Source organism: Gopherus evgoodei, chromosome 20, assembly GCF_007399415.2.
Source record: "Gopherus evgoodei ecotype Sinaloan lineage chromosome 20, rGopEvg1_v1.p, whole genome shotgun sequence".
NCBI lineage: Eukaryota > Metazoa > Chordata > Testudines > Testudinidae > Gopherus > Gopherus evgoodei.
In genome coordinates this window covers 1,067,817-1,080,431 of record NC_044341.1, presented here as the reverse complement: position 1 = coordinate 1,080,431, position 12,615 = coordinate 1,067,817, and the positions used below count along the sequence as shown (strand labels likewise).

Genomic DNA, 12,615 nt, shown 5'->3' with positions numbered 1-12,615 from the left:
CACCCCAACACCCGCCCCTTCCGGCCTCCGTCCCACCTCCTCGGGGGCGGGGAGGTCTGTGGGAAAGAGGGGAAGGACTAGGGGCGGGGCCTCAGGCAGAAGTGTAATGAATAAGGAGGCGTGGCCAGAAGAGGGGGCGGGGCCAGCAGGGTGCAGCGAGGGGTGGTCCCAGGTTGGGACCTGTGTGGAGGAGGGAGCAGGCTGGGGGCTGGGAGCAGCCACCCCATCTCCCAGGGAGCCAGGCCAGGCTGGGCCGTAACAATGCAGCGGGTGGGAGCAGGGCCCATCTAGCCCAGTGTCCTGGCATCCGACAGTGGCCAGTGCCAGGTGCCCCAGGGGAATGAACAGAGCAGGGAATCACCACATGATCCATCCCATCGCCCATTCCCAGCTTCTAGCAAACAGAGGCTACAGGCACCATCCCTGCCCAGCCTGGCTAAGAGCCATCGATGGACCTAGCCTCCATGAACTTATCTAGTTCTTTTTTGAACCCTGTTATAGTCTTGGCTTCACAACACCCTCTGGCAAAGAGCTCCAGAGCCTGACTGTGCATTGTGTGAAGAAATACTTCCCTTTGTTTGTTTTAAACCTGCTGCCTGTTAACGGGGCAGCTGGGCTACAATTCCTCACAGGAACAGAAGGGGTGACCGTTTTTAATGTGGGAACTCCCGGCAGCATGTCTGCATTGGGCCCAGGTGTGACCTGGGCTGGGGTCAGGACAGTCAGGACATGGAGGGTAGCGTTTACCCTCCCCTCATTCAGGGAATATGGTGTTTAGTTTAGGGCAATAACTCACTTCGGTGTTTTAACCACTGCACTACTGCCTCGAAGGAGGGGGCGGGCAGCAGAGCAGGGACAGTAAATGCTCAGACATCACAGTAACACCAGGAGTAGAGTTGCCAACTTTCTAATCACACAAAACTGAACACCCATCCCGCCTCTTCTCTGAGGTCCCATCCCTCCTCCCTCTGTCACTCGCTCTCCCCCACCCTCACTCACTTTCACTGGGTTGGGGCAGGGGATTGGGATGCAGGAGGGCGGTGAGCTCTCCAGCTGAGGGTGTGGGCTCTGGGTTGGGGCCGGGAATGAGGGGTTTGGGGTGCAGGTGAGGGCTCCGGGCTGGGGTAGGGGGTGGGCAGAGTACGGGCTCTGGGCTGAGGTTGCAGGCTCCAGCTGTGGCCAGAAATGAGGGGTTCTGGGTGTGACAGGAGACTCCAGCCTGGGGCAGGGGATTAGGGTGTGGGGTCCTGGCAGTGTTTCCCATGGCTCCAAGAAAGCGGCCGCCGGGTCCCTGCAGACCCAAGATGCATGGGCAGCCAGGCAGGCTCCATGCACCTACAGGAACTGCCCCCACAACTCCCATTGATTACAGTTTCCAGCCAATGAAAAATGCAGAGCCTAGCGGCTGCAGGGACCGGGCAACTGCTTCCGGGAGCCACATGGAGTTAGGGCAGGCAGGGAGCCTGCATTAACCCCAGACCCCCCTTGCGCCACCAACCAGACTTTTAACAGCCCAATCAGCAGCGCTGATCTTGAGCCGCCAGCAGGTCCCTTTTCAACCAGGCGTTCCAGTTAAAAACCGGACACCTGGCATCCCTAACCAGGAGGGAGGCGGTGATTCAGCTGCCTTTACATGTAGCAAGATGGTAAGGATAACTAGTTGCCAAGGAAGAAGAAAAATGGGCTGTGATACATGCCCACCTTCTAAGGCATGGTGGGAAGGGCAGTTTTTTCATGGTCCTGACATGGCTTGAGCTCTTTCAGAGGAAGGTAGAGGGGTTTTAATTAAGCCTTATTGCACTTGCACAGACTGGAGTGCTGACCTGTTATGGCTGATCATGACTAATACAGCTACATATTTGAAACTTCGGTGCTGCCCAAGAGCCAGGGCAATGTACAACAGCCTGCGTTTGGCAACATACAACTGTGCTTTAACTCCTGATGCCTGGCACCAGCTTTGTCCTGGCACTCCCTACTCTCTGCTGTTTTGCCTATTACCACAGCCTCTGTGGATCCTTGGGAAAGCCACGTCCTTCAGTCACTTGCATCAGCCATACACATTTGTATCATGTTTTATGTTCTTTCAAGCCATAGATATTACGTGGATGGGTCCCAGTAACGAGCCCTAGGCGCCCTTCCTTGGAGCCTCAGACCACTGCACGACCCAGCTTTCATCTCAGGTTACCTTAGAGCTTCTGGGCTCTGCTCACCAGGTTCTTATTTTATCTCCAGGGAATTCTATCAGAGATATCTATTGAGACTGCTTTCTGACAGACTCACAGCCTTTGTCAGAAGGGACCATTATGCTCATCTAGTCCAGTGGTCATGAACTGGTCGATCCTAGAGGATCTCCCAGTCAATAGCAATCTCCAGTGGTAGTGGTGTGGCTGCCGCTAAGGCTACTCCAGCCCCACACCGCTCCACTGCAGCTTCATGGCACGTGGGACTGCGGTCTCCCTCTGCACATGCTACTCCTGCCTGCAAGCACCCCACAGCTCCCATGGGCCAGGAGACCTGCAGGGGCAGTGCTTGCAGAGAGGGGCGGCATGCCCCCCATCCTTCCCACCCCAGGGGCTGCAGGGGCGCGTTGGCCCTTCCAGGAGCGGTGGGTGTGGAGGCAGCGTAGGCAGGGAGTCTGCCTTAGCCTCACTGCTCCTGCCACCAACCAGCTGTGGGGAGGTTCCAGACTTGACAGTACACTTTGCAGCAGTTACACAGTAATATGGTTGCAGATGGGGTTTAAAGCAAAACAGATTGTTTTAAGTGTGATTTTGGACTTAGAACTGGCCTGCTTAAAACTAAAATTAGCAAATTCCCAAAGGCAGCCAGTCAGTTGTGAACTATACACAGACCCACCTGTTTGGCATATACACACCTGGGCCTGGGCAGCTCCTAAGGAAAAAGAGCAGAGAGGAGGGAATTTATTGTAGTGTTAACTTTAACCTCTCTCCTGCCCCTTGCCCTGGGAGCCATTAACCAGCTCTAACCTTTCCTTTAGGCTCTGAGCAATGTATTGAAGAGAGGGCCTGGAGCTGTATCAGTGTAGATATAAAAGAAAGCTCTCTAGGAAGCTATCCCTAAAAGGACAGAACAATTTTTGACTGTGGGTCTTTTTTCCTTTGGAAGTTTAAGAGTAGCAATGATGGATTACAGTGGAGTCGCATCTTACACAGGAGTTAGGTTCTAAAGTCAGCGCATACGGCAGAAATCGCGTATAGTCAAAATTACGCTTCAAAATCCCTTAAATCGCCCATAAACTACAGTATACTGGATGTGGTTGTGTACACACCCCTGTACAGTAATATGTATAAATGTATGCGTAATGTCCAGTATATATGCAAAATATAATTTTACAGTGCTGTATTTTTAATTACAGGGGGTAATTACATGGGGTCATCAGGGCTTGATGTCGATCCAGGAAATGGAGGTGTCAGAGACCGAGTCTTAGACAAAGTGATTGACTCTAGTTCAGCTCGAGGAGTTGATTGTGCAGGCTCATCTGCTGCTGGCTGTTTTTCCTTGAAAAGCATGGTGATTGGCAACTGTTGCTATTGTTGCTTGAGCTGGTCAAACATTTCTTGATACGGTCTCAAATCATCCATAATACTACATGTGATTTTGAGGCTTCGTTCCACAGAGGGATCGTATTCAAAAATTAAATAATTCAAGTGTTTCACTGCTTGTAACACTTCAGCAAATTTATGAGGATTCCAACTTGCTAGCTCTTCCTGTTCATCGTCATCATCTTCGTCATCTTCTATAGAGGATTTTATCAGTTCCTCTAAATTTGTTAGTCAAGATTTCTCTATGGCTCTCAATTAATTCTTCAATTTCTTCCTCAAGGGGTTAACAAAGCCATCACCACCCACTTGCCTGGCCACGTGAACAACGTGTTTCACTTTTGTCAATGGTCGGGAAACCCTTAAAATCAATCATTCACACATTCTTTCCATAGGCAATGCCCAATGTTGGTGAAACCTGTTTAGTATAAGTGATGCAATCAGCAATGTTGAAGGACTTCCAACACTCCATCACATTAAGATTGAGATCAGCATCCATAGTGCTATGTATCTGTAAGAATTAAGCCTCGTGTACGTGGCCTTCAAATAGCAAACCACGTCTTGGTCGAGAGGTTGGAGAATGAAGGTGGTATTTGGGGGGGGGCGGGTGGGAGAAAGACAATTTCGACATTGTTACATGCAAACTGGAGTGCTGCAGGATGGCCAGAAGCATTGTCTACAATCAGCAACACAAAGTCACGCACCTGGCTCGTCACCTTAACAGTTATTGGAGCACTTGATGCCATGGCTTGACTAATTTGTCTCTCTCGAATCTTGATGGCATGGATGCTAGATTTGTTGTGGCCATATTTATGTGCCATGTTGGAGACCGACATACCTTCTCTCAATAAGTCCAACACAGACAGTTTTTCCTCCAGTGTTGGAACAGATCACGGTTTCTTCGGTTGAGCACCAGATGAAGTAGTTGGCTTGTGTTTAGGGGCCAGGTTGTACAAAAAATACATATCTTTAAACACTAGAATCACATTCAGCACGGCGAGATGCTCACACTATGAAACACACGCGGGAACTGAGACCGACCGAGGGAACAGTAGATTCACATCTCCCATGTCACGCTCACTCCGGAGCATACGCTCATTGAGTGGAATCACCCGCACTATTTACAGCTATCTTGTTTTTCTTTTTTTTGCCAAGCGCGTATAGTTGAATTCGCATAAATTAAATGCAAGTATGATGCGACTCGCCTGTACTATCATTTTTTGGCTTTTGACTTGACAATAACAGAAATTTTGTACTTAAAGACTGAAGCAGTTGAGAGACTGTCCCTTAAATCCCTAAAAGGAAGTGGGTTTTTCACAATGATTTGACTTTTTTTTATATAATTAGTCATTACTTTGAAATAGATAATTGCTCCTTAGAAAGTTGCAACCTGCCATTTGCTGGTTAAAGATAATATGGTAAATTAAAAAAAAAACAGTAATAAAATACAATTGATATGTTGTGCAAATGAATATTTTTGTGCAGCCACATGCTATCTTGCTAAAATCATTAGGCCAAATTCACCACTGGCATAAACTGGTACAGCGCTACTGAAATTGTTAAATGGCGAATTTGGCCTCTTATCGTTTAGTGCAGTGGTTCTCAACCTATTTACCATTGTGAGCCACATATGCAGCTCTGTGTGTACATGGGCCACATCCACACTATATACATATACATACATACACACACACACCCTATAAGGCCCTGAGGATGTCACATGGGCTGCAGCTGTGTGCTGATTGGGCCACAAGCAGCCCATGGGTTGAGAACCACTGGTTAAGTGGAACTAGACAGGTGAGGGGGAAGGTTTTTCCTCCTAATTGTTGAAGAGATTGATGGAGACACAGGTGTAAAAGACCAGGAATTCCCCAAAACTAAAAAGAGAGAAAAGGAAATTGTATCTAGGAGGGGAAGGAAGAAAGACATACCGCTTTAACCCCCAAAACCAGGAAGCCAAGTGACAGACCACAGGCTGCAGCTCTATCCAGAGAGGAAGAAGTGGGACAAACACTCATTGTAGCTATTGTTAACAGGATTATAGCATCAAAATATAACTGAAGATAGAAAAAAGTTGCTGCTCTGTACAATATGATGGAATATGCTTAAACTGGAATTTGCAAAGCTAAAGAACAACATTAATCAGTACTGTAATTTCATCTCAGTATTTTCATTGACCCAATATTCTTAGTTAGCACTGAATCATCTCACATTATGCTGGCTATCAGTCACTGCCCTGAAAACAAACAGCAAACATCTTAAGCCAATGAGCTGATCTACATAGGTCTGGATAATAGCATTTTCACAGTCTCTTCATCTAGGTATAGAATTGTTAAATTTCTTTTCATTCACTTGTTTGCGTGAGCGCTAAACAAACCCTAAGCAAGGTTCTTCCCTGCAGTCTACTGATCAGTTTATGCAATGTTAGCAAGAGACCTGGGAATTCTTGTTCTGTGGCTCATTTCGCACTCTGCTTCACGCTTTTAAAGGGATGAGATTTAATTAAAATGAACAGACCAAAACACCCAGACCAGCCAACAGGGAAACAGGCTGAAAGGCAGGCTGGGAAAGTGCACTAAGATGACTATTGTTATTTTAAATAAAAGGAACTTTAAAATTGAGGTTTTAATACAAGTTAAATAATTAAAATACAGTATAAAATGTCAGTGCTCTGTGTCTTATAAAACAATATTCTTTACAACTTAATACAGTGACAACTGGTTCTACATTTAATATCAATAGATTGTACTCTGAATAAAATACTGTAACATTCTGAAGGTGCTACACTCGGTACAAAAATATTTTTACAGTGACTTAATAGCTTTATCTAAAAACCAGATTAGCTGCATCTATAACTTATGGGGAGCTGCCTTCTCTCAAGAGGAACTGCTCGATGAACTGCTGAGCCTTCCTCTTCTCAGCTACATCAGGCGCAGGGTGTTGGGGAGGAGGTCGCAGCAGCAAGCCACCAAATATACTAGCTGCATGAAAGACACAGTAAAAGCCAGCCAGTCAATAGCCAGATGTCACTGATAATTCCTCCCAAAAGAAAGCTGTGGTGCAGTTGGATTTCACTTGGGGATGGGTGGGAGGAGGAGGAGGAGCGGGTAGTGCAAAGTTGGCCATTACAATTTTCCCTTGTTTTGGCAGCACTTTTTAACGTTCATGCCAATAGAGGGTAACAATGCCTTATTTTCTGCTTTTCTGGCCGAAATCCGATTCCTGCCAGGTTACATACCAGGCACCAGAAAGAGCAGATAGCAAGGGCTCACTAATGCAGTCATTTCAGAGAAACACACGGCTTGTTATATGAACTACTACAAGTCCCCACCGAGCAGACTGGTCACTTTGTTCACCTTACCGAGAATATTCACATCCAAGTGGTTTTTCCCTGAATTTTTCAGTAGTTCCCGTAAAAACGCCATCAGATAGTTAAACACATTTTTATGGCACATGGGCAGCATGGAGACAACCTGGAAAGAAAGTAAGAACTTTACTGTGAAAAACCACCAAGAGAATGGCTAGAAGCTCAAAGCATCAATACAATTACACAAGCCTTAATGATACATAATAAAAACCAGGAGCCCCAGTGCTAGGAACCTTCTAGAGCCATGAGACTATAAGCTTGTTGGGGTTTGAGCCCGTTATCTGCATGGCACAGAACACTCAAACTCCATGTTCATTTAAGGCTTTATGTTAACCCTCTGCAGCAGTGCCTGCATTACCTGACGGCTCAACGTGTAACTGTTGGCACAATGCAAGCAGTTGTTGTAGAGGCTGTAGCAGATAACAGGCTCTGGCAGGCTTTCCAGGAACAACAGCAGAGCCTCAGCTACTGAATGGTTGCTGCCGACTGATCCGATAATGGTTAAAGAAAAGGTAATGCAGTGATCTGGTTTGTTAGCATCTCGACTGAACATTTAATCATTGGTGAGGTCTCACCGCAACTCCCAAAAATGTTCATAGCTGGCAGATGGAGCCCTGCGCAGATACAAAAGTGTGTATCCGCATCCGATCCTCAAAAATTGTCTGTGGATATCCATGGATTTGCAGGGCTCTCCTCACCATGGCCGAGCTGAGGCTCCAAGGCACCCCCCTGCCAGAGCCTGATCAGGGAGAACCGCATGGGCTGCTTGGGGGAGCCCGCACGAAGTCGCGGACCCTCCACCTGCCCTGGGAAGAAGGCCTGGGATTCAGGGACACAAGCAGTGGGCTGCTCAGGGCCCCCCACCCAGGGCAGGTGGAGGGACCCAGGCTCCCCACAGCTGCCAGTGTAGCTCTCCAGCTCTGGCCAGGGGGGCGGCTCAGAGCCACAGCCCGACCATGGTAAAAGCCAGGCGGGCAGCCACAATGAACCCTCCACCTGCCCTGGGCGGGGAGCCCGAGCAGCCCCCAGCCTGTGTTCTTAACCCCCAGGCCTCCTTCCCAGAGTAGGTGAAGGATCTGCGCTGCTGTTCCTCATAGCTGCCTGCCCAGCTCTTACTGTCAGAGCCCTGTGTGGATACAAAATTTGTATTTGCCTCTGCGCTATCTTCCGTGAAAATGGTCCACGGCTATAAAGCAGATACCCACAGATTTTCAGGGCTCTACTGGTAGTGTTTGTACTATCCTGATTGATTCCACACAGCAAACAAATGACAGGTATAAATGGTCCCAGTACCAGTCACTATTCTATTCTATACATGTTCTTACACCACGCTAGTCTCTCTAGGATCTGAACACCTTCCAGAAGTATATTAAGCAATGTGACTAACTTCTGTCATGTGTTTGTTCTCTCCTCCTTTCCTCAGGGGAAGATGTGTGCACAATGGAGTGTTTTATAGACTCACAGACTTTATAAAATACACATATTGCTATATGTTTATGTTAGAGAAGATAAGGTCAAAGAAGCATGCCTTGCACTTTGAGCAAGGTGGGAAGGTTTAGGATGGGCCTTAATTCCTGAAGGAATTCACTCCAGTATTGGGGTGGCCCCAAGCAAGCTTGGTCATCCTGCACTGACCATCGGTCCATTTAGCAAAGACCTGGCAGACACATTGTGACTTAATACAATCAGTGCTAAAGAAACACATCTCAGTTAACAGAGTTCAAGGGACAATACAATGTAATGGAGCACCCAGGGCTGCTTCAGGCTCCAAGTATAAAGTGGTTCCAGCACAGGATACACAAATCAGCCTCACTGAGCATTAATTCCAAAGGATACGGAGTGTATCAAGCATTGCTGTATCCAAGCAGTCTCGGATCTGCTCAAATTCAGATCTTAGGCCTGGCTGCTGAAACAGATCTTCCTGCAACAGAAAAATCACAGATGCTGGAGTCAGAGAGTGAAACAAACAGAATAATCTGTTATAATGCTATTTACGATAGCCACGTGTGACCCACACTTTACCCAGAGACCCCACAATAGGTGCCATGAAAGTCTCTCTAGACTGGTGCATACCTGTCATGGAGTGTGGGGGAGTCCGGCCCTGCACCCCTCTTCCTGGGACCCACAGTGACTCTTAGCCAGCCAGCAAAACAGAAGGTTTATTGGACAACAGGAACACAGGTTACAGCAGGGCTTGCAGGCACAGTCAGGACCCCTCCACCGAGTCCTTCTGGGCTTTCAGGGTGCTTGGATCCTAGCTAGAACACCCTTAATTCCACCCATCCAGCCCCAAGCCCAAACTCAAACTGCTTCCCTCCTGCCACCCCCTTCCTTTGTCCCCTTCCTGGGGAAAGGTGTTGACCTTTCCCCTCCCTTACCTAGCTCAGGTTACAGGCCCTGGCATTGTCCATCCCCTAAAGTCCTCCCCTGCTCTCCCACTCCCCACACAGACAGGCCCTACTGCATCACATCTCTCCCCCCTTCGAGACTGAACTGAGCAGGGTCACTCTGCCCAGTGACCTGGGGAAGTTCAGGGCCCCCTCTCCGGGACAACGCATCCGCTGTCAGGTTGGCACTTCCCTTCACATGGACCACGTCCATGTCATAGTCCTGCAGGAGCAGGCTCCACCTCAGGAGCTTGGCGTTGGCTCCTTTCATCTGGTGCAGCCAGGTCAGGGGAGAGTGGTCGGTGTACACGGTAAAGTGTCGCCCAAAGAGATATGGCTCTAGCTTCTTAAGGGCCCACACCATGGCCAGGCATTCCTTCTCGATGGCCGCGTAGCTTTGTTCCCGGGGTAGCAGCTTCTTACTCAGGTACACGATGGGGTGTCTCTCCCCCTTTTCATCCTCCTGCATTAACACCGCCCCCAGTTCTGTGTCTGAGGCATCAATGAACACCATAAAGGGTGTGTCTAAATTTGGGTTTGCCAGAACTGGGCCACTAACCAGAGCCTCCTTCAGCGCCCGGAAAGCCTCCAGGCACTGCTCAGTCCAGATCACCTTGTCTGGCTTCCCCTTTTTGCACAGTTCAGTGATGGGGCCGGCTATGGCACTAAAGTGGGGCACGAACCTTCAATAGTACCCCGCCATCCCAATAAAGGCCTGGACCTGCTTTTTGGTTTGGGGAGCAGGCCAGTCTCTGATCACCTCCACCTTGGCTGGTTCCGGCTTCAGGCAGCCGCTCCCCACCTGATGGCCCAGGTAAGATACTTCAGCCATCCCCACCTTGCACTTCTCAGCCTTTACTGTTAACCCAGCCTTTCGGAGTCGGTCCAGGACTTGTTTAACCTGGGACATGTGGTCCTCCCAGGTCTGGCTGAAGACGCAGATGTCATCAATATATGCCAAGGCAAAACTCTCCATCCCCCTCAGTAGCTGATTCACCAGGCGCTGGAAGGTGGCCGGTGCTCCCTTGAGGCCGAAGGGCAGGGTCAGAAACTCGTAGAGCCCCAGAGGGGTGATAAAGGCCGATTTCAGCCTGGCATCTGCGTCCAGCGGCACTTGCCAGTAGCCTTTGGTAAGATCCATAGTGGTGAGGTATCGAGCACCTCCCAGCTTGTCTAGGAGCTCGTCAGGCCTGGGCACAGGGTAGGCATCAGATACGGTGATGGCATTGAGCTTTCGATAGTCCACACAGAGCCGGATTGACCCATCCTTCTTGGGGACCAGCACCACTGGCTAAGCCCAAGGGCTGGAAGATGGCTGGATCACCCCCAAAGCCAGCATGTCCCTGACCTCTTTCAAGATCCTGGGCAATTTTACCAGTGACCCGAAAAGGGGAGCATCTTATAGGGGGATGTGACCCGGTCTCCACCCAGTGGATCATCAAATTAGTGCGTCCAGGCTGGTTGAGAAAACAGCTGTCAGTATAGATGCCGCGCCCCCCCCCCCCCCCCGCCCCCCGGATCTCAGCGTGCTGGCCCGGGGTCAGTTGATCAGAGAGGGGAATCGCCTCCAGGGGGGAACCAGCTTTTGTCCCAGGGAATAGATCCACTAAGGGGTCATCTCCCTGCCCCTCCCAATGTCCACACACGGCCAACACCACATTCTCCCTGTCATAGTACGGTTTCATCATGTTCACATGGTACACCCGACGGTGATGTGCCCGGTTTGACAGCTCCACCACATAGTTTACCTCATTCAGTTGCTTGATAACCTTGAAGAGCCCTTCCCAGGTGGCCTGGAGTTTGTTTCTCCTCACGGGGATGAGAACCAATCACCTGATCCCCGGTGGCGAAGGCACGGGCCCGTGCCGTGTGGTCATACCAGACCTTCTGCCTCCTCTGGGCTCGGGCCAGATTCTCCCTGGCCAGGCCCATGAGCTCGGCCAGTCTTTCCCGGAAGGTCAGGACATACTCCACCACTGACTCTCCCTCGGGAGCAGCCTTCCCCTCCCATTCGTCGCTCATCAGGTCTAGGGGCCCCCTCACCCGCCTTCCATACAACAGTTCAAAAGGTGAAAACCCAGTAGATTCCTGGGGTACCTCCCTGTACGCGAACAGCAAGTGAGGTAAGTATTTGTCCCAATCCTGTGGGTGCTGGTTCATAAATGTTTTTAGCATCATCTTCAGCGCCCCGTTGAACCTTTCTACCAGCCCGTTGGACTGGGGGTGATACGCTGAGGCCCAGTTGTGCTGAACCCCACATTTCTGCCATAAGGACCGGAGCAGGGCCGACATGAAGTTGGACCCCTGCTCCGTTAAGACCTCCTTGAGGAACCCCACCCGGCTGAAAATTGTCAGCAGCGCATCTGCCACTGTGTCTGCTTCGATAGAGGACAAGGCCACAGCCTCGGGGTAGCGAGTGGCAAAATCCACCACCACCAGGATGTATTTCTTCCCTGACCGGGTCGTCTTGCTGAGGGGTCCCACTATGTCCATGGCCACCTTCTGGAAAGGTTCTTCTATGATGGGTAAAGGCCTCAAAGCCGCTTTCCCCTTGTCCCTGGCCTTCCCCACCCTCTGGCAGGGGTCACAGGATTGGCAGTACTGTCGGACATGGGTAAAGACCCCAGGCCAGTAAAAGTTCTGTAGCAGCCTCTGCCTGGTGCGCCGGATTCCCCGGTGCCCTGCGAGAGGGATGTAATAGGCCAGGTACAGCAGCTTGTGACGAAACTTCTGGGGAACCACCAGCTGCCTCCTGATCCCCCATGACTCTACTTCCCCTGGGGGAGCCCATTCTCGGTACAGGAACCCCTTCTCCCACAGGAACCTCTCCTTGCAACCTCTCCTCATGGTCTGTACCGCACTAAGGTCAGCCCGGTCCCTGAGCTTCCGCAAGGAGGGATCTTTCTGCAACTCGGCCTGGAACTCAGCAGCTGGGACAGGAATGGGGACCGGCTCTCTTGCTGGCTGGGTCTGAGGCAGCAGCCTCTCTGAACCGTGCCCCTGGGCGTTCCCTGCTCCCTGGGTTAGGGTCCCGCACCTCGGGTTGAGTACCTTCCCCGTTGTCGGGGTGCAGTGCCCTTTGCCGACTGACTACGAGTCACGACCAGGGCACTCTGGGTGTTACTAGGCCAGTCCTCGAGGTCCCCTCCCATTAACACGTCAGTGGGCAAATATCAGTGTACCCCCACATCCTTGGGGCCCTCCTTGGCCCCCCATTTCAGGTGTGCCTTTGCCACGGGCACCTTGAATGGGGTCCCACCCACGCCCATCAGGGTCAGGTAGGTGTCGGGCACCATCCGAT

The 12,615-nt window shown here is 50.4% G+C and overlaps 1 protein-coding gene across 1 annotated transcript in view; it reads right to left on the bottom strand.

Moving 5' to 3' along the window:
* Positions 1–6,170: 6,170 nt before the first annotated feature.
* INPP5B (inositol polyphosphate-5-phosphatase B) overlaps positions 6,171–12,615 on the bottom strand; it is a 51,783-nt gene continuing 45,338 nt past the window's right edge. The window contains 4 exon segments of the mRNA XM_030538972.1: positions 6,171–6,541; positions 6,922–7,033; positions 7,286–7,413; positions 8,764–8,848. Coding sequence (XP_030394832.1) covers positions 6,417–6,541; positions 6,922–7,033; positions 7,286–7,413; positions 8,764–8,848 — 450 coding nt within the window. The 3' untranslated portion in view covers positions 6,171–6,416.